The sequence below is a fragment of the Pleurodeles waltl genome, chromosome 4_1 (genome assembly GCF_031143425.1).
Source record: "Pleurodeles waltl isolate 20211129_DDA chromosome 4_1, aPleWal1.hap1.20221129, whole genome shotgun sequence".
Taxonomy (NCBI): domain Eukaryota; kingdom Metazoa; phylum Chordata; class Amphibia; order Caudata; family Salamandridae; genus Pleurodeles; species Pleurodeles waltl.
In genome coordinates, this window is record NC_090442.1 from 358,026,421 (window position 1) to 358,049,678 (window position 23,258).

The 23,258-nt window shown below is 43.8% G+C and overlaps 1 protein-coding gene across 23 annotated transcripts in view; it reads left to right on the forward strand.

Annotated features, from left to right (window-relative positions):
* Positions 1–23,258, forward strand: part of PLEKHA5 (pleckstrin homology domain containing A5) — a 991,819-nt gene that overhangs the window by 906,829 nt on the left and 61,732 nt on the right. For 18 of the 23 annotated variants that reach the window (XM_069228492.1, XM_069228488.1, XM_069228491.1 and 15 more), the window contains one exon: positions 3,216–3,364. In XM_069228492.1, the coding sequence (XP_069084593.1) occupies positions 3,216–3,364 (149 nt within the window). The remainder of the gene's footprint in view (positions 1–3,215; positions 3,365–23,258) is intronic. The other 5 variants (XM_069228489.1, XM_069228493.1, XM_069228496.1 and 2 more) reach the window with 1 other exon arrangement.

Sequence of the window (23,258 nt, forward strand, 5' to 3'; positions counted from 1 at the left end):
TATATTCACAGTCGTGCTTATTGTCTACATCTCTACGGATCAGTATTGCCACACCACGAGAGAAAGAAGACATTATTAAAAGGGCCTCATGCACAACTCCTTTCATTAGAATAAATATTGCATTGGAACATGAGGCACAATATGAGGTCCAAAATACGCCTTGAAGTAGGGTGTAGAAAGGGAGAGTAATAGTGAGTAGTATCCTAGAGTTGGCTGATAATAGCATAGTACTGTGTTCCAAGCACAGTTATACTAATTGGCCAGGCTAGGAATTGGAGTAATCTACAATAGGCTGAAAAACACACACTGACCTGAATATGTGTTAGCCCTCTCCACCACACACAAGTGTACAGTTCTCCTCGTTGACATATGTGACAGCTGCACCCAACTAAACAAATCGTTGTAGAGTTTATTTGTTCGGGCAGGAAATGTTTGGATTTCTGTTTAGAGGGAAGAGAGATGGTGAATCAGTCTGGAGTTAGACAGCATCATCTTGAGTCACAGTTTGAGGATACTGGGCTGCCTGGATGGATGGGGTGGGGTGGCTGCTCATGGAGAAACCCCCATACTACATGAGGGTAACTAAGTATACATATCTGCTTTGAAATATATTGGTGATGTTCATAATTCCCAAAGGACATAAATGTATTTGTGTCTGAGAGGCAGAGGAACACATCATTTCTGCATGAAATGCGCTTGCTGAAGATTGTGAGTTCAAGGCTGCAGGCTAGGTGCTGGGTTTGGGTCGTTATTATAGGTTTTTCTTCCTTCGCTAGGGAAGCATTGGTCTGGCTACACCCTGATGTCCCATTCGATATCACCAAGCAACTCCTTGACTGGAATTTTAAATGTGTGTTATCGGGTGGGAGATTGGAAGGCAAAATATTTCTTCTTGAAGTTTGTATGCCCCTAGTGTTAACCAATCAAATGTTTACACGCCCTTGTGGAAATGATTAGCTAATTGAACTCATACCATAGTTATAATTGGAGGAGACTTTAATGTAGTATTGGAAGTACACCTACAGCGTTATACACACCGGCCTGTCCAACAGCCAGGACATTGAAAGGGTAGTTAAAAGGCTGGTCCTTAACAGACGTATGGAGGATTTCCCTGCCTACGAATATTACCTGTATTTTCCTGTCCATGTTGTGCGTGCTATACTGGACTGATTGGGGTGCTCTAGTATTTTTGTACCAGAAGTCGGATCTATTCAGTATCTAGGGAGTACTACATCTATACATAACCTACGAGATTATCCCAGCTGTGGTTAAGGACCTGCAAGAGGGTGCTGCATTACAACCAGGAGACGATGCATTTCACCAGTATTACTCCTGGCTTTATTGTAGGTGTAATCGGGGAACACCAGAAGCAATTGATCAATTCCAGGAGAACATCTTGCTGCCCGACTTAGAACGGTAGGACAGGGCACCACCGGATCGACCCATCTCACTTCAAGAAGTCAAGGAGGCCATATCGGATCTAGCTTGTGGCAAAGTGCCCGGAACAGGCCCCCTCCCTCAAGAATTTGATGCCACCTTTGCAGAGCAACTGGCACCTAAGTTGACTGCACTGTATTCTCAACTCAGGCAACACGACACAAGAGATTGACTGCTTTGGTTGATCTAGGCTGTAAAAATTATGCCTAACCACCTTGAATTAAATATACTGTGTCGCAACACAGAACATACTCCTTTTCCTTCGTGGCAACCTTGTGAAAAGTGCACCTCGATGCAAGTGATGTGCAGAACACACAACTCTTGATTTAAATGGTCGAAATTCTTGCCCACATATAGGTGGGTAGCGTTTTGGGCCTGGTAGGGAATATGTAAAAACTAATACGATAATGTTTAATCCTTGACAATTACTAAGTGGAGTAGTTAGAAGTTCTGGTGCCTGGCTTGGTTTTCTTATGGTTTTTGTTAAGCACTCGGAGAAATTAATGCAACACTATTCACAATTGCCTTTATCGACCAAATGTGCACTGTTATGTTTAACAAACAAATAAATACAGTTCAAAAACTTACTATCCTACCTGGTGAGTTCCTAGATTGTTTGGATTTTGGTTTGTAGCCACTACTTTCCCTATTGCACTTAAGAAATAATTTCGTTGTGTGTCAGTTAGTTCCACAGCTTATGAACTGGGACAATTAACCCCCAATGCAAGTGACGCGTTAACAATGCCCCTCTCAAACCGGTGAAAAATTAGGCCTGGGCGGAGTTCACGGAGTCTGCTGAATTCTTTGGAGTTAAAAAAACAAAAAATAATAACAACTCTGTGGAATTCCACAGAGGTGGAGTTCCATGAACTGCGGAGTCCTGAATGCACCAGATCTCGGAAGCGCAAAGCAGGTTTGGGTTCCGAGATCAGGCGCATTCAGGAGAGCGCCTTGGCAGTGAAAACTACCATTTCAGGCCTCAAGTGCATGGGCCTGCCCTGTGTGCAGACTGCCTGAAATGGCAGCTTTCTTTCGCTGCCTACGGCCCTGGCCTGAGTTCAGGCCAGGGCGTACGCAGTGAAATCTGCCAGGCCTGTTGTGCACTGGCCCGCAGCGCACCGCGCAAGCTATGCGCAAGGTTTATGCGCTGAATAGGAATAATTCAGCATAGAAGTTGATCTGTCATGAAGAGGGGACGTGAAGAGGCCAGAGCCTTGAGACCGGTGAATAGCCGCGCTCCACAAATACATTGATTGATCGATTGATTGAGATCAGAGGTAGGGGCTGAGTGAGGGAGTATCCACAGTTTTCACAGGAAGCAGAAAAACGAAAATTTATTTCAAAAGTAGGAATAATGATGGCATCATATCTAAAAGACTCCAAATAGGGCTTCTGTGGGCAGATCGGAGAAATGTAGTGGGACCAAAAAACAAAGTGTATTTGTCAGGAAACTAGGCAAGTGTTTGTTCTGAATTGCACTCATTTATAGTGCATTTTGATGTGTGCATAAATACATCTCGATAATTCATTCTGCAGTACTTTTTTATAAATTACCTCTCGCTTAGGCTGTCACCACACAAACCTCAAACCAAACATTGTTTAAGAAGTCCTGGGCTGGGATTTAAATCATTTTCTCACTTCACCGATCTCATATCCTAGCACTGTAACAATTAAGGATATTGTAGGCGTTTGCTTTTAATATGTTGGATTACATTTTCCTCAAGTTTTTGTGTCAGTCATGAAAATGTTTTGTAAAATAATTTTCTTTTTTTTTTTAGCAGCTCTCAGAATGCATCACTGCTTGCCAATCACATACTTAAAACCAGCCCCGAAGATGGCAAATCAGTCACAAGCATTGTTCATGAAGGCACCATTTTTTCCTATGATTTACCATCAGAGACTTCCTTGAGAAGCAAACTACTAACAGGTATGGTAAATCTCATTTAAGCTGTATTACAGTTTAGAATGTAAAACGTCTCTGCTCTATTTACGTATAGCCCGCTGTCGTGGAAATTTCTGTATAAAAGTTTGACATGATTGCTCTGTGAAATTAAAATAATGGTAGTGAGCACTGTACAAATGCCAGTAACATCTGTCAGTGCTTCTCTTTAGATTTATAGCTTGGAAAACACTTTCTCTTTATAAAACGTGCTAAGGTAGTAGTACCTAGATACGATCTAGAGTTCACTTTGGAAATGCTTCTTTATGACAGCAGGTTAGCATGCTTGCTGGCTAATGGTGGAGCGTGACACAGGCATTCAAAATCTACTGCAGAAACGTGGCAGACATCAGACAGGGTAGATTAGGAAGCAATGATAATATTTTTAGAACATATATTTTTGAGATGTGTATGTTTTCAAGAAAACTTGCAAGCTGTTTATGAATAGGCATTTACAAAAGTCTTTATCACTGAATAGTTAACAGTATTATTCTGACCCTGAGGCCACTCCCCTGATTTGAGTGTCTCGACAGGAGTTCTCATCCCAGGATCTTTCTGTCAGTTCGCAGGGTCTCCGAACCAGAAATTTCCAATTAGTAGTTGTTTTTACAGTCTTTAGTAGTCCGATTAGTAGCTGTGCCCTAGGTAAAACAGAAACTGGAGATGTGGAAGAGTGATCAGTAGCTTTTCTGTCTGTAGAAGGGAAGAAATTACAGGTGTTCCGTCACTGCAGACTGAGGATTTGCTAGTTTCTCAACAGGCACGGTGATAGAAAGTTGAGAAGAACTCAGCACTGGGAAACGACGTCAGTAAATAGTACTCTTTTCTGCAAAGTAGCTCCAGAAATCTCAGGTATCGCCAGAAGGGTTTTACTGGCCAGTCTCTTCTCAAAAGTGTTAATGATACTTTGGCAACCCTACACCAAATCATATTTTTATGTTATGAAATGCTCTGAAGAAATTGTTAAAACAAGATGATTGAAGGAGGCAGTAGCCAGGCCTAGAAGAGTCATGACCATTGACCACAAGATCTCACTTCCATCTAAATCTAGAATGTACACCTCCACACCACAGTCTGTATCTCTTCTTATTATCCAACCTCCTCCTAATGATGCTTGATTTGCAAGGCCCATCCTGGACTTTGATTCAGAGATAACAATATCCCTGTATGTGTCAGGGAATGGGGTACAAACCTCTATGGTGTCACTGTTGGTCCTCCAGGAGCTGCATGGACCCACCACTCTCATCCTCATTTGTGACTATTTCCCTTTGACCTTATGCATTACATGCATTGAGATTAAAACTGAGAGCACTGGAGTTCTGGAGCACTGCTTGATGGAAAACTATTCTCTAGCGATAGAACACTGTATGCTTTCCATCCATCTCTAACTAAACATTTCCATAAATTGGATACTCACTTGGACCAGCTCCCACCTCTCGACCTTTTGGCCACAAGCACTGAGGCCCTTGAACAACGCACTTACATTAGGAGCCACCTGGTTATCTTGAGCTTCATTCCCTAGTTTAGATCACAAGTAAAATTTCCAAAGAAATGTTCTACACCACGAGATGCTCGTGTCAAATGATCCCTTACCTAGGCTTCCCGAAATGTGTTCAAGCCAGAACAGCTTTAGTACCATTTTACCTCAAGTCCAATAGACTATATATACTCTTCCTCCTTCCTCAGTTACAGAGACTCTATAACACAGTTGCTAGATAACACTTTAACCTACATATATTAACCTACATGTCCATCACCATTAAATCTGAGTTTTTTTCTTTTGTATCACACCTGACTGTTCTTCCAGTATTTATTATTTAATTAACAGGTTTCAATAGCACTCATGTATCATAAAGTATGGGACACTTTACATTATAAAAAGAACTGTGACACTAAGGTCTTACATCAGATACACGGTATGAGCAAGTGAAAACACAGCAAGCGTATGTGAGGTAATGTAATTGTAGGGACCATGAAACATTCAGTGAAACAAAGGAGGGTACATGCAAACTGAGAAGCAGAAGTGCACGTGGTGAGATAGGGGGACAGGGCAAAGGAGGATAGTGTGGAGAAAGATAGAGTGCAAGTGGATAGAGTGAGGGTCTGTGGCACCCAAGTAGGAACCGGGATTTGAATCTAGGGTTAGGTAGACAGTAGGAAAGACCATAGCAAAAGAGGAGAGCAGGGACACTAATGAAGAGGGAGGCAGTTGGACATATATAATCAAGTGACGATTAGTGCCTTTGAGTGGGATACCGCAGTGCGTTTTTAGAAGTTGTGGAAATTATAGCAGAGTGGGTCAAGTCTTGTAGTCGGCAGGTAGAGAGTTCCTGAGAAGGATTGGTGCTGTGCATGGGTGTTTTTGTAGTTTTGGGTTTTCAGTAATGGTTTTCAGTGATTAAAGATACCAGTGTTGTAGAACTACAATTTAAAGAAAGTAATATATTGTTCTTTAGCATTTGATACTTATTCGAGCTCAGTATTATTTGAAAAGATTTTCAAACAGTAAATTCCTGGGTGAAAGCCTGAATAGAGACAGTCTGTTCCTCACAAGCTCCCTGTGCAGATTTCCACAAATGTTGTGTTGGGCAAAGGTGTTAGAAGCGGCTGCTTTTTGGTTGAGTAGTCATAAGGGGCAGCTGCTTCAACATATTTCCATTGAGTCTGGGCATTATATTGAAAAAGGTTCCAGAAACAATTCATTTAATATTTGTAATGTTCAGACCAATTTGTGCAGTCTTCACCCAATTAATTATTCTGAGATATATATATATATATATATATATATATATATATATATATATACACACACACACACAGCGACTCCTCTTGGTAACATTGCGCATGGGCATCGACTCCATTGTTGGATAGTTTTCTTTCCGATGTCTGGTTCGGACATGTTTCCTCTCACTTCAAGATTTTGATTTAGAAAACTTTAGAAAACCTTTTTGTCGGTATTGTTTCGATCGCGTTCTCCATCTAGCATCGAACCGGTAGAACTGTCAAAAAAGCACTTTTGTTTGCCCTTCAGGGCGCACGCGCCCAACTCTGGCCTATTGCGTGGAAAGCCTGAGGGATCGGACTCCATTCCAATTCTACCCTCGGTGCCACGCGAAGTACCCCTATACAGACCAGCACTTGGTTTGCAACTTGTGCCTTTCTCCAGACCATCGGGAGGAAAACTGTGAGGCCTGTTGATTGTTTTTGATCAAAAAAGACTCTCAGAGATTGAAGAGCCTGAACACTTGAAATGGCATAGAAAAGCAGTGAACATCTTGACGTCACTGAAGAAGAGCAGGCGCAGACAGCAGTCTACATCCGAGACACAAACTCCGAACAGGAATCCGAAGACGACAGACCCATCAACGCTGGCCAGCATGCGAGTAAGTCTGCCCCTGCACCCTTACACAAAAAACATCTTAAGGTCTTGGGTACACCCCTTCCGTAAGGCCATGGTTTGACCCGAAAAAAAGACTGTCGGCAACCGACCTTCGGGATCGGCGCCAAAAAAGGCCACTCCTCCGTCCACTTCGGAGTCTAGTAAAATTATAAAGGGCTCTATTTCAGACTCCAGCAGGAAACCCCAAGTTTCGGAGTCGAAAATTCAAAAATGCGCTTTGGAGCCGAGACCTTCCACCACATTTTCGGTACCGAAAAAACAAAAAACTTTGGAACCAAAAAATACATCATATACTGAGGAGCAAGGACTTTCCAAGAAATTAAGGGAAAGCCATAAAACCTCAGAGGAAGAGTCGGACATTGAGCCCATTCTACAAATTATGGATGAGAGACAATCTAGAATACATATCCATAAAGAGACAGGAAGGACTGTTACTGCACCTCCTTTAAAAATAAAAAGAAAGCTGGCATTCCAAGAGGAACTGGACACTTTACAGCCACCAGAAAAGGTGCAAAAGGAGAAGCCAGTACCTCCTCATTCTTCTCCTCCTCATTTCCCACAACTATCTGTCTCTCCCCACACCAGCCCTCCACCAATGCCTTCTCCAACACACTCTTTGTATTAGCAGGAAGACATAGTAGACCCCTGGGACCTTTATGACCTTGATCCCATCCCAGATAATGACCCAGATACCCATCCAAACCATCTCCGCCTGAGGATACCACAGTATACAACCAGGTCATAGCCAGGGCTGCAGCCTATCATGGGGTAACAATGCATTCTGAGTCATTGGAAGAAGATTTTTCATTTAATACATTATCTTCAACACATTCTAGGTACCTGTGCCTCCCAATGTTACCAGGCATGGTAAAACAGGCATACCAAATTTTTAGTGTGCCTGTGAAATCTAGAATCATTACACCTAGAATAGAAAAGCAATATAAGCCTGCACCCTCTGTCCCAGATTATATTATTTATCAGGCTCCTCCAGATTCAGTGGTTCTTAGTGCAGCACGAAAGGGGGCAAATAGCCAGTCTTCAGGAGATGCAACTCCTCCTGATAAAGAGAGCAGAAAATTTGACGCTGCGAGGAAAAGAGTTGCTTCCCAGGCAGCAAATCAATGGAGAATTGCTAATTCACAAGCACCGCTAGCACGCTATGATAGAGCACATTGGGATGAGATGTAGGTTATTACACAGCATCTCCCAAAAGAACACCAAAAGCGGGCACAATAAGTGGTGGAGGAAGGGCAAGCCATTAGTAACAGTCAAATAAGATCTGCACTTGAAGCGAACACCCGACAACCTTGCTATCCTCAAGGAAGCCAACCGCGAACACCACCAACTGATCCGACTCGCCAAACGCTCCCACTTCACAGAACGCCTTAACAACAACGCACACGACTGCAAGGAACTCTTCTGCATCGTGAAGGAGCTCGCCAACGACGTCCCACCATCCCAGAAACTCTGCGACGATCTCTCCACCTTCTTCTACCAGAAAATCGCAGACATCCACGACAGCTTCAACACCGCACCTCCGCCCGACCCCACCCCCAACAACTCCTCCCGCGCCGACCGCCTCACCACTTGGACCCACGTAGACGACGCCGAAACCCTAAAGACCATGAACTCCATCCACTCAGGATCTCCCTCAGACCCCTGCCCACATCACGTCTCCAACAAAGCTGACGTCACCATCACCCCCAAACTACGCAAGATCATCAACCTTTCCTTCAACACCGCTACCTTCCCGGACAGCTGGAAGCACGCAGAAATCCAACCCCTCCTCAAGAAACCTAAGGCTGACCTCAACGACCTCAAAAACTTCCGTCCGATCTCCCTCCTCCCCTTCCCAGCGAAAGTCATCGAGAAGATCGTCAACGCACAGCTCTCCCACTACCTCGAAGACAACTCCATCCTAGACCCTTCCCAATCCGGTTTCAGACGCAACCACAGCACAGAGACTGCACTCCTCGCCGCCACAGATGACATCAGACAACAAATGGACAACGGCGAAACTTCAGCCCTCCTCCTCCTGGACCTCTCCGCTGCCTTCGACACGGTCTGCCACCGCACCCTACTAAATCGCCTCCACGAAGCCGGTATCCAAGACAAAGCCCTCAACTGGATCTCCTCTTTTCTCTCCGGCAGAACCCAGAGAGTCCGACTCTCACCCTTCCGCTCCGAAGCCACCAACCTCATCTGCTGCGTCCCCCAAGGATCCTCACTAAGCCCAACGCTGTTCAACGTCTACATGGCCCCCCTCGCACAACTGGCCCGTCAGCACAACCTCAGCATCCTCTCCTACGCCGACGACACCCAGCTCGTCCTCTCCCTGACCAAAGATCCTCACACCGCCAAAGCCAACCTCCACGAGGGACTGAACTCCATCGCCGAGTGGATGAGCAACAGCCACCTGAAACTAAACTCCGACAAGACGTAAGTCCTCATCCTCGGCCGCTCCCCATCGGCCTGGAACGACTCTTGGTGGCCCACCACCCTGGGCCCCCCACCCACCCCAGCCAGCCACGCACGAAACCTCGGTGTCATCCTCGACTCAGCTCTCACCATGTCCAAACAGGTCAACGCAGTCTCCTCCTCCTGTTTCAACACCCTCTGCATGCTCCGCAGAATCTTCAAGTGGATTCTAACAGGAACCAGAAAGACGGTGACCCAAGCCCTCGTCAGTAGCAGACTCGACTACGGTAACGCACTCTACACAGGCATCCCAACTAAAGACATCCAACGCATCCAGAACGCATCCGCCCGCCTTCTCCTCGATATACCCCACCGATGTCACATCTCCCACCACCTGAAGGACCTCCACTGGCTCCCCGTGGACAAGAGGATCATCTTTAAACTCCTCACCCACGCACACAAGGCACTACACAACAAAGGACCCACCTACCTGAACACCAGACTCAACTTCTACGTTCCCTCACGCCAACTACGCTCTGCCAACCTCGCCATCGTCCCCCGAATCCAGCGCAAGACCTCTGGCGGCAGATCCTTCTCCTACCTCGCCACCAAGACCTGGAACTCACTCCCGACCTCGCTACGCCAGACCCAGGACCTCCTCACCTTCAGGAGACTCCTCAAGACATGGCTCTTCGAACAATAGCAGCTAACCCCCCCCCCCCACACACACCCCCAGCGCCTCAAAACCCTGACGGGTACATAGCGCGCTTTATAAATCTAATGATTGATTGATTGATACAGCTGCAAGGAGTGTTAACTCAGCCATTACAATCAGACGACATGCATGGCTATGCTCCTCTGGTTTTAAACCAGAAATTCAACAGGCTGTGCTTAGCATGCACCTCTTTGGCCCAGAAGTGGACACTACAATTGAGAAATTACGAAAAGACTCTAATAAAGCAAAAGCAATGGGTGTTTTGTACACCACACCATATAGGGGGTCATTTTGTAAGACTCAGTTTCGAGGAGGTTTTAGAGCACAATCCTATGAGGCTTCTACCTCACATACAAAGCAACCATATCAAACCCAGTACCAACGAGGTGTGTTTAGAGGAACATGCAGAGGTCAATACTCTAGAAATATAGGTAAATTCCAAACCTCTAAACAACCACCAACGCAACCAAAGCAGTGACTTCCTTTCCTCCCTTCCTCTCCACACATCTCCTGTGGGGGGAAGACTACTGGGTATTATCAATTATCCACAATGGCTATTGCCTGGAATTGATAAACACCCCTCCAAGTATTCCACCAAGATACCACAACTTATCCCCAGAACATGCAGATCTGTTACAACAGGAGGTTCAATCTCTACTACTCAAACAAGCAATAGAATTAGTTCCACAGTCCCAACAAGGAACAGGGGTATACTCACTATACTTCCTAATTCCCAAAATTATGGCACCCTCAGGTCAATAGTAGACCTCAGTCCCCTCAATTTTTACATCTTGTCAGATCATTTTCACATGGTAACTCTGCAATATGTTATTCCACTTCTACAAAAAACAAGATTTTATGACAGCTCTAGACCTAAAACATGTGTATTCCCACATACCCATCCACTCAGCTCACAGAAAATACCTTAGATTTCTCATACAAGGAAAATACTACCAGTTCAAAGTGCTACCTTTTGGCATAACAACAACCCCAAGGGTATTCACAAAGTGTCTAGCGGTAGTGGCATCATACTTAAGAACACAACACATCCATGTCTTTCCATATCTAGACGATTGGCTAATAAAACCAAACAATTGTACACAATGCCAAAAACATACACGTTATGTGATAGAAACTCTGCACACACTAGGATTTTCTATAAACTACCAAAACTCACACCTTCAACCAGCACAAGTACAACAGTATCTAGGTGCTGTCCTAAATACTCAGCTAGCTCTAGCGTATCCAGATATCCAAAGGATACAAGCTTTCCAAAATCTAATTCCACTCATACAGCCAAATCAAAAATACACTGTAAGAATTATCATGAAAACTTTGGGAATGATGGCATCTTGCATAGCAATAATCCCACATGCAAGATTAAACATAAGGCCCTTACAACAGTGCCTTGCACAACAATGGTCACAGGCACACGGTCAACTTCAAGATCTAGTGTTGATGGACCGCCAAACACACATGCCCCTTCAATGGTGGAATCGCAGCAGTTTAATGAAGGGGCGGTCGTTTCAAGACCCTGTGCCTCAGATCATGGTTACAACAGATGCATCAGTGATTGGTTGGAGAGCTCACCTAAACAATCACACCATTTAAGGGCAATGGGATCTCAAACAGAAACAGGTACACATAAACCACTTAGAATTATTAGCTGTATTCCTTGCCCTAAAAGCATTTCAACCTCTTCTCAAACAGAAGAATGTTCTCATAAAGACAGACAACATGACAACCAAGTATTATCTCAACAAACAGGCCAAACAATTTGGAAATGGGCAATTCAACTAATAGCACAATACATTCCAGGAATAGACAATCAGTTGGCAGATGTCCTCAGCAGAAATCACCAACAAACACACAAAGACTAGATTCACCCCCAATTACTTCAAAAGTATTTTCAAAGGTAGGAACACCAGACATAGATCTATTCGCAACAAGTGAAAACACAAAATGCCAAAACTTTTCATCCAGACACCCGCATCCCCTGTCCCGGGACAATGCTCTACGGATCAATTGGTCAGGGATATTTGCTTACGCTTTTCCCCCTCTCTCACTCCTTCCATTTCTGGTCAACAAGTTGCGTCAAACATCTCTCAACATGATACTCATAGCACCAGCATGGGCACATCAACCTTGGTAAACAACACTACTAGACCTGTTTGTAGTACCTCACTCCAAACTCCCAAACAGACCAGATCTGTTAACACAAAACAAAGGTCAAATCAGGCATTCAAACCCCAATATATGTTACTTACTTCATTTACAAAAATCAAATTTGGCTTTCTCCTTCATAAAAATACACCTTACTGCAATATCTGCATACTTACAAACTGTTCAACATACTTCTTTATTCAGAGTTCCTGTTACCAAAGCCTTCATTCAGGGATTAAAACACATAATTCCACCCAGAACACCACCAGTTCCATCATGGAATTTAAATATTGTACTTACAAGACTTATGGGACCACCTTTTGAACCCATGCACTCTTGTCAAGTTCAATTTTTAACATGGAAGGTTGCGTTCCTTGTGGCTATTACTTCTTTAAGAAGAGTTAGTGAAATACACGCATTCACTCTTGAAGAACCTTTTTTCTAAGTACACAAGCATGAAGTTGTACTAAGAACAAATCAAAAATTTCTACCAAAAGCAGCATCTCCTTTTCACATCCGTCAAACAGTGGAAATGCCAGTCTTCTTTCCACAGGTAGATTCTGTGGCAGAAAGAGCTCTTTATACCCTAGATCTAAAAAGAGCTCTTGTATACTATATAGACAGAACTAAACAGTTTAGGAAAACAAAGCAACTTTTTGTTGTTTTCCAACAACCACATACAGGCAATCCTATATCAAAACAAGATGGATTGATAGATTTATAAAAACATGTTATGTGAAAGCAAAAAGACAACTTTTAATCACTCCTAAAGCACATTCTACAAGAAAGAAGGGTGCAACAATGGCTTTTTTTAGGAAACCTACCAATGGTTGATATATGTAAAGCAGCAACATGGTCAACCCTCATACATTTACTAAACACTACTGTGCTGATGTTTTCTCACAACAACAAGCCACTGTGGGACAAGCTGTCTTAAGAACATTATTTCAAACAACTTTAACTCCTACATGCTAGCCACTGCTTTTTTGGGAGGAATAACTGCCTTGTAGTCTATGCATAGCATGTGTATCTGCAGCTACAAATGCCATCAAACGGAAAATGTCACTTATCCAGTGTACATCTGTTCGTGGCATATAGTGCTGCAGTCACATGCACCCTCCCTCCTCCCCGGAAACCTGTAGTCATTTAAGTTACTGACATTTGTACATATGTATATACATTTACATTTGCATGGACATCTCTTTTCTCTTACATACTCCATCACTCCCTTCTTTACCCTCTGCGGGAAAACAAACTAACTATGGAGTCGATGCCCATGCGCAATGGAACTGAGAGTAGAAGTCACTCGGTCCCGTGACTCCGAAAAGACTTCTTCGAAGAAAAACAACTTGTAACACTCCGAGCCCAACACTGGATGTTGGAATGGATATGCATAGCATGTGAATCTGCAGCACTACATGCCACGAACAGATGTACACTGGGTAAGTGACATTTTCCATATAAAGACACACACAAAATCTTTTTCATGCTGGCATCCCTTCAAAACTGCTTAAGTAGTGCATTATTAGGGAAATTCTGCGCCATTGGCTTTCTCTTAATAAATGCAGTAGGGTGTAGTAGCTCTTGATTCTTTTGATATACATGGTGGAAAACAAAATAACATGTTGTAGGAAGTTGGCTCTGTATGCACTATTTCAAAGTAAGGAATAGTATGCACAGAGTCCAAGGGTTCCCCTTAGAGGTAAGATAGTGGCAAAAAGAGAAGTCTAATGCTCTATTTTGTGGTAGTGTGGTCGAGCAGTAGGCTTATCAGAGGGTAGTGTTAAGCATTTGTTGTACACCCACAGGCAATAAATGAGGAACACACACTGAGACAATTCCAGGCCAATAGGTTTTTGTATAGAAAAATTTATTTTCTTAGTTTATTTTAAGAACCACAGGTTCAAGAACTACACACAATTTTTTTAATGAAAGGTACTTCACTTAGGAACTTTAGGAACTTTGAATTAGAAAAATAGCATATACAGTTTTCACACAAATTACATATAGCTATTTTAAAACTAGACACTGTGCAATTTTCAACAGTTCCTGGGGGAGTAAGTGTTAGTTTTTGCTGGTAAGTAAACCACCTACGGGGTTCAAAATTGGGTCCAAGGTAGCCCACCGTTGGGGGTTCAGGGCAACCCCAAAGTTACCATACCAGCAGCTCAGGGCCGGTCAGGTGCAGAGGTCAAAGTGGTGCCCAAAACGCATAGGCTTCAATGGAGAAGGGGGTGCCCCGGTTCCAGTCTGCCAGCAGGTAAGTACCCGCGTCTTCGGAGGGCAGACCAGGGGGGTTTTGTAGGGCACCGGGGGGGGACACAAGTCAGCACAAAAAGTACACCCTCAGCAGCACGGGGGCGGCCGGCTGCAGTGTGCAAACAAGCGTCGGGTTCGCAATAGGATTCAATGGGAGACCAAGGGGTCTCTTCAGCGATGCGGGGGGGGGGGGGCTCCTCAGGGTAGCCGCCACCTGGGCAAGGGAGAGGGCCACCTGGGGGTCGCTCCTGCACTGGAGGTCGGATCCTTCAGGTCCTGGGGGCTGCAAATGCAGAGTCTTTACCAGGTGACGGGTCTTTGAAGCAGGCAGTCGCGGTCAGGGGGAGCCTCGGGATTCCCTCTGCAGGCGTCGATGTGGGGGCTCAGGGGGGTCAACTCTGGCTACTCACGGTCTCGTAGTCGCCGGGGAGTCCTCCCTGTTGTGTTTGTTCTCCACAAGTCGAGCCGGGGTTCGTCGGGTGCAGAGTGCAAAGTCTCACGCTTCCGGCGGGAAACGTGTGTTGTTTCAAAGTTGCTTCTTTGTTGCAAAGTTTCAGTCTTTGTGGAACAGAGCCGCTGTCCTCGGGAGTTCTTGGTCCTTCTAGATGCAGGGCAGTCCTCTGAGGCCTCAGAGGTCGCTGGTCCCTGTGGAACGTGTCGCTGGGGCAGTGTTTTTAGAAGTGGGGAGACAGGCCAGTAGAGCTGGGGCCAAAGCAGTTGGTGTCTCCGTCTTCTCTGTAGGTTTTTCAGCTCAGCAGTCCTTCTTCGTCTTAGGTTGCAGGAATCTATCTTGCTGTGTTCTGGGAGCCCCTAAATACAGAATTTAGGGGTGTGTTTAGGTCTGGGAGGGCAGTAGCCAATGGCTACTGTCCTGGAGGGCGGCTACTCCCTCTTTGTGCCTCCTCTCTTAGGGGAGGGGGCACATTCCTATCCCTATTGGGGGAATCCTCCATCTGCAAGATGGATGATTTCTAAAAGTCAGAGTCACCTCAGCTCAGGACACCTTAGGGGCTGTCCTGACTGGCCAGTGACTCCTCCTTGTTTTTCTCATTATCTCCTCCGGCCTTGCCGCCAAAAGTGGGGCCGTGGCCGGAGGGGGCAGGCAACTCCACTAGCTGGAGTGCCCTGGGGTGCTGTAACAAAGGGGGTGAGCCTTTGAGGCTCACCGCCAGGTGTTACAGTGCCTGCAGGGGGAGGTGAGAAGCATCTCCACCCAGTACAGGCTTTGTTACTAGCCACAGAGTGACAAAGGCACTCTCCCCATGTGGCCAGCAACATGTCTGGTGTGTGGCAGGCTGCTAAAACTAGTCAGCTTACCCGGGTAGTCGGTTAAGGTTTCAGGGGGCTCCTCTAAGGTGCCCTCTGGGGTGTATGTTACAATAAAATGTACACTGGCATCAGTGTGCATTTATTGTGCTGAGAAGTTTGATACCAAACTTCACAGTTTTCAGTGTAGCCATTATGGTGCTGTGGAGTTCGTGCATGACAGACTCCCAGACCATATACTCTTATGGCTACCCTGCACTTACAATGTCTAAGGTTTTGCTTAGACACTGTAGGGGCATAGTGCTCATGCACTTATGCCCTCACCTATGGTATAGTGCGCCCTGCCTTAGGGCTGTAAGGCCTGCTAGAGGGGTGACTTATCTATACCTATAGGCAGTGTGAGGTTGGCATGGCACCCTGAGGAGAGTGCCATGTCGACTTAGTCATTTTCTCCCCACCAGCACACAAGCTGGCAAGCAGTGTGTCTGTGCTGAGTGAGGGGTCCCCAGGGTGGCATAAGACATGCTGCAGCCCTTAGAGACCTTCCCTGGCATCAGGGCCCTTGGTACCAGGGGTACCAGTTACAAGGGACTTACCTGGATGCCAGGGTGTGCCAATTGTGGAAACAAAAGTACAGGTTAGGGAAAGAACACTGGTGTTGGGGCCTGATTAGCAGGCCTTTAACACACTTTCAAATCATAACTTTGCATCAGCAATGGCAAAAAGTCAGGGGGTAACCATGCCAAGGAGGCATTTCCTTACACATGTTATTTGGAAAAGCGTTTGTCATAGATTTACTAATGGCTTGGTGATCAATAAGCATATTTCACCTTACTGTACCTCTCTTTCAGCATCCTGTAGCTGTTCTATAAGTTGCTAATTTAATGAATACACTATCTTATTAAGCCTGGCAAGGTACAGAGTAATGTTCTCCATTCTGTGATCTTGACATCCTAGATCTTCCAATGAATTCTAGTGTTCGAACATTTCAATAATCTAAAGACGGTCATGGACATCAAGAGGCAATGGAGACTTCAATGGAAATGGTGCTTGTTCTTTTCTGCACCTCACCCCAGGTCTGCATAGGAAAAAGGTGTTTAAACAAGAAGCAAGTGCACTGTTTGCTAAGTGTTAAGCAAGGAACATTTATAGTGAGGACTGCCGTGTACACCCGCCTTAATTTCGGCAGTTTCTCCATTTGTTTTAAATTGGGCTAGAGATAACGTCTCATTGGCAATTAGGTCTCTTGAGAGCTATTTTCAATTTAGTCCCCTCCTCATTCAAATCACTAACTCATCTTTTTCATATTTTAATTCATTACTAAAAGCCAACCACACAAGATGTTTCTGATGTTCTTCATGTCACTCTTTCTTAATATATACCCATGAGTTTCAAAACACTTTTAGCCTATTGTTTCAGTCGCAAGACCCCTTAAGCCACATTCTCCTCTCCGGAATTAAGTGGAAGACTGTACTGTTGTCAGTGACACCCTCTAACCCCAAGCATGCCACACCTTCTCCAAACTGGAAGCCTTCGCCTTATTGCCTGATTTCTCTGCCCTTAGCTACCTCGCTCCTCATAACAAACAGGCAATCCTGCCCTCTTTTTTTCTCAAATCCCTCTGGTTTGGGTGAGAGAAATGTGGCAGCATTGTTTTCTTCACTAGAAAACGTGTTCATCAAGCTGTTTTCTAAACTCGTAGCCTCTGTTCCCATGATGCCTATATCTGTAGTGGGTAGTAATGTTTCTACGAATGAGCTTTTAAGAAGGCCATGATTTCTCACTAGTACGTCTGCACAGCTTCCCTGAATTGACCAGATTACCAATAATTAAACCAAAAGCACAGAAGGGGAACCAAGTCATGTTCACCCTTTATCTCCACCAGATACTTTCACTAGGTGGCAACTACATTTGAGGTTTTTAGGAGTTAATTGTAGGGTTTCATAGTAGTTTATTTATGCCATGAGTACTTGAAAATATAATTCTAAATATAATTCTTCATTTTTCAAGTCTTACCAGAATAACTTTATTAGTTATTGAACTCCGTGCGTGTTAAGTCTATGTTCTGTAGTGTTGAACTTCATGTACACTGTACCGCCAATCTAGAACCCCATGAGTGGTAGGAATTCCTTGTTTCAAAGAGCTTTGGGAAGGTTCCACGTATACTTCTCCCCACCTTGAGCTTCATTATAACAGAATTGCTTCTGTTTTTTGGGTTTATTAGTCTTTGCATCCAAGACTATGGCTTCTAAGCATCTCTGTTCACTTGTAAACTGTTATGACTTGGTGTCGGCCATCAAAAATATGTGGTGGTTTCCTTCCTGCGTTTGTCTGCAATCCAAACCCAGGTGGTGTAATAGAATGAAAGAGAGGGGTGATATTACGCAACTAACAAGAGTGGAGACTTCTACAGTCGGTGGGAATTTTAGCCCAATTCTGTAGCATGTGATCTTTTCTCAAAAAAGAGAGAAGCCAACTTGCAATGAGTTTGATAGCTGTGTGACCTCAGTGAGGCGTTCAAATAGATCTTGGTTTTTTTTAGGTTTTACATAGTTTAGCACAGAGTAGGCCCATGAGAGCATGAAAATACTGCACACTATATAGAAAGCAATTATGAGATGTCCTTCATTGTAACACTGCATTTTAAATAAAGGGGGTCATGGAGTACATGCACAGTTACAGTTACAGATAGAGATACATTTCCTTTTTTCCATTCAATGCAGAAGTAGAATAAAGACAAGATTCTAAAGAGGAGTTGAATATTACGTGTGTGCCGAAGTTGCCTGTGCATCTTGGAGAAGAGCAGGAAATGGTGGTAGCGGTGCAGAATAACCTTAGTGTTTCTAAATTTGTTATGTTGGCAAACAGCCATTTGTGAATTTGGTGGTTAGACGGCAATGGGGAAAGAAGTAAGAAATCAGTCTTTTGCAGCTTTGTATGGTAATCTGACATCTACCTCAGGATTTCAGTTAGGTACACAGCCAGTTTGGCAGTATGATGTTCTGCTACTTCTGAAATAATGCTGAGTATGGATCAGAATTTTGTGGCCAGCCTATTGTGGGCTGCCAAGACAGCCAGTACCACCAGAAACCCTGTACTCCCCAAATCCACTGTGTCCAGCACCTAACGCCAGACTTGCATCAATTAGTTTTTTTTCATGAAATGGGTGAAATGATGATTATAATTTAAAAAAAAGATGATGTCCAACTCTTGATTCGGAGGTGTCACCTTAGAGTTCCTTGTCCTTATAAAGGAACTCTGCCTTTGGCCTCATTTCTCAATATGGTCACAGAACTCCTTGGCAGCTTGGAATATCCATGTAATGTACAGTAGAGGGGGTACTTTAGCCCATCATGATGACACATGGAGTTTAAAGTAATCCAGCAGTCGTCTGCCTCTCTGTGGTATGTATTAGAGCAGTAGTTCTTAACCTGGAGTCTTGGGACCTTTGGGGTTCCGTGACTGCTTAGAAAATTAAAAAGTATAAACAGATTAATAAAGTGTATGTAAAAGAGATAGCAAACAGGCACAGCCCGTCCTTTAGGGCGGAGGGGCCACGCCCCCGCCTCTTGCCCCTCCTGAAGAGTGCCGTTCAGGCTGAACAAAGGTCAGCCTGGCAGACACTCTTCATGTTCATGTCAGGCAGCCAGGAGCAGACATGCACGATTTGTGCAGACTCCTGGCTGCCTGAGCTGAACTTTGCTGGGCTGAAGAGGTCACAACTCCAGTGGGTGTGTCCTCCTCTGCTCAGCATTGGTACCTCGAGGCCCTCCCCCGGGTGACGAGGGAAGCTTCACTCATTGACTTCGACATGGGCCCATCAGGTTTACGCCCTGAAGCGCCCAGGGCGAGGGTCAATCAGTGACACCTCGTCACAGAGTGGGGTGGGGTCAGCAGTCTCACTGACCCCATCCCACTCTGTGACGAAGTTGGGACTGCTGCCTTCCCTCACTGGCTGAGGGAAGGTAGCAGACCCAACCCTCCTGAGACCTCCGAGGTTGAAGGTAAGAGTGTGTGTGAACTTTTTAAATGAACGTTTGGTGCGTGTGTGCATGTTTGAATGTTGATGAGTGTTGTTAATGGATGTGCGTGCATGTGTGCGTGAAAGAATGAATGTGAGTGTGCTTCCCACCCGCCCCCCTCCCTCCTAAAACTGTCGGCTACCACTGGTAGCAAAATGTAAAACTTTCCATAAACGTGAAGGAATTTGAAACTCACGGCTAAAAATTAAGTTGCTTGCTTCAAATTGATTTGGGGGAGAGCAGTGAAAATGCATCAAACAGAATATAGTACGGATGATGGATGGCCTCAGTTGAATTTAGAAAAGCACTAACCTTACCATAAAAATTTACTTTTCAATTAAAAAAATAATAATAATAATAATTTGTGAATTAAATAAAATTTTCCCTGGTATTTTATTTGTTTGATGATTGCTTGTTTCAGTATCTTTGTAAAATGTTTTGAGGTTCAAAACCTCGAAATTGCTTAAGCCAGGGTTCCTGGCATCCACTTACTCACTGGGAGTCTTCGGATTCCATTAAAGATTCAGTGGGTCTCCCTAGATTCCAATAATATTTAAGTGGGGGTCCGCAGATATCAAAATGTTAAGAACCAATGTATTCAAGTCTTACGATGAGTCACTATGTTTCAACTAAAGCATTTCATGTGATTGTGGTCTGTATTGTTGTATTCAATTAAATGACTTCTAAACTGTTGATTGAAAGCCTCATTGTTTATTTCAGAAGAGGATGTGTGGGTCTGCTGATCTGTACAGAGATGCTGTTGTGGAATATCTGCTGTTTACCTGTTTTGCTCCTTTTGTTTTTGGTTGAGTGTGCAAGCGCTTTGACCTGTTATAAGTATTTTGGGCTTTTACCCATGCCCACCTCACACCCATCACTTTAACTTGTTCATGGGCTTGCCTTTCAAAAATCACTTGATGTCATTGGTAATTGCTTTACGTTTGTCCCACCTTGAGGCTGTTTTTGTTGCACCTTGCAGACAGCCTCTCTTACATGGATTTTTGCACGATTGCTAATATACTTCAGCGTGGGAGAACTATTTCTTTTGTCTCTCCCCTTCGTGCTGCATAGTAATCACAGCACAAACCGGCACAACAGCGTGAACTCAATCAGCCGTATTGGAGCACTGGTCGTATTGTTCACAGCTACCTAATCAGAGTAGTGTCTTGTGGCTCTCCTCTTAAAACACTTGAAATTGGTGAATGATTTACTAAAACAAAAATCCTCAAAGCATAAGCAGCTCTTCCGGCACAGTGGGAGAGCCGATACTACAATATTCACTGCACTCGCGAAACTCGTCCCAAAATGCTTTGCAAGCATCTTTTTCAAAACATGTTTTCTCATAGCTCAGCCTGTGATAGTCCAAGGACAATGGGATCACCACAGAAACGTTCACAACAATGTGCTCTTTCTGTCTACATCATATTAGGCCCCCCACACTAGTTAGCAAGGTTAGTAGGGACCCCAAAATAATAACCCCTCCCACCATTCAGTGTATATTTAACTTTTCTCATTGCTGGAACTTTTGTTTTGCAGCTGAGAGTAGGTTGTGTTTTAAGGGCCTTCAGTGTAATAATCTTGCTATGAGCCTGTTAACCTTGAGTATATGTAATGTACTATGCCCTCTGGGGGCTAAATATATTGTTGCACTGCATTACTTTGTGCCATTTTTTGAGTGGTTGTGCCATTTAGGGGCTAACTATGCAGTTACATGACCATGTTTCTTAAAAATGCTATTGTGGGGTTCTCCAGGGGCTGTTCTAAAAATTATATTCATATCAACATATTAAAATAGTTGTGGCAGGAAACTTGTCCCATAATGTTTTGCAGACCATTACTTTTACAAAACATTTTTGCTCATAACTAAGCCTGTGGTGGTAACCCCTCCCACTATTCAATGTCTGTTTAACCTTTCTCATGGCTGGAACTTTTGTTTTACAGCTGAGAGTAGGTTGTGTTTTAAGGGCATTCTTTGTAATATCATTTCTATAGGCCTGTTAGCCCTGAATATGTGTAATGTACTATGGCCTCTAGGGGCTAAATATATTGTTGCACTGCATTACTTTCTGCCATTTTTTCAGTGCGGTTGTCCCTCCAGGGGATAACTATACAATTACATTACCATGTTTCTTACAAATGCTGTTTTCATTGTGTGGTCCTATAGAGGCTGTTCTAAGCATTAAAGTCATATCAACATATTAAAATATTTGTGGCTTGGAAACTTGTCCCATAATGCTTTGCAGGACATTACTTTTACAAAACATTTTTGCTCATAACTCAGCCTATGGCGGTCCCAGCACAATGGGGCCACCTTTAATACATTGACCAAAATGTGTTCTTTCTACTTACATCATCTCTGGGTCCCCACACTATGTTAATGGGGGCTACAAAATAATAACCCCTACCACCATTCATTATCTCTTTAAGCTTTCTCATGGCTGGAACTTTTGTTTTACAGCTGAAAGAAGTTATGTTATATGGGTCTTGTTTGTAATATTGTAATAGGTCTGCTAACCTTGAAAATGTTTAATGTCCTATGTCCTCTAGGAGCTAAATATATAGTCCTACTGCATTCCTTTCTCCCATTCTTTTTTCATGTGGTTATGCTCTTTATGGGCTAACTGCATGGTTACATGACCATGTTTCTTCCAAATTCTATTTTTATTGTGGTGTTCTCTAGGGGCTGTCCTGAGCATTGCAGTCAACATACTATAATATTTACTGCACGAAAACCCACCCTATAATGCTTTGCAGGGCATTACTTTTACAGGACATTTTTGCTTATAACTCGGCCTGTGGTGATCCTAGGACAATAGGACCACATTCAAAACGCACTGTCTAAGTCATCTCTGGGTCCCCTCACTAGGTTAGTGGGGACTCAAAATATTAATCCCTCCCACCATTCACTGTCTTCTAAGCTTTCTCATGGCTACAACTTTTGTTTTACCGCGGGGAGAAGTTTCGTTTTAGAGGCCTTGTTTCTAATATCATTGCAGTAGACCTTCTAGCCCTACAAATGCCCACTAGGGGCTAAGAATATGGTTACACTGCATTACTTTCCCCTGTATTTGTTTCATGGAGTTATCCCCTCTTGGGGGTAACAATATGTTTACATATCCATGTTGTTTACAAATTATATTTTGTTATGCTGCCCTCTAGGGGCTGTTTTGACATTACAGACTAATGACACAAGTTTATCTCTGATAAATGTTTATATGATAATTGTATGTTTTTATAATCTCTCTTTATTACAATTATGACCATAATTCAGGCCAATTTAACATCCTTATTACACTATGACTGTTTGAACACTCTTGATATGTTTGGGTGACCCTTCTAGTTTATTTCTCTTGTTACTCCTCTATGGCCGCCTTGTGTCTTTTTTGGGGGAGTTGTGTTAGCCAGCCAGCAACCCTGGTGAAAGTGGTATTCTACAGGAATTAGCATGGCGATTTAAATTAGGATGCTAAATGGCAACATTGTTATTTTTTGCTGCAGATAGAAGAAGAAAGTAAATGGAAGTGCTTTAGTTATATGCTGGGCCTCTGGAATTATATGGCAGGAAAAGACGAAATTATGAGGCAGGATTGACCAATTTATGTGGCAAGAAAAGTCCAGAATTTACAATGCCAATAGCTC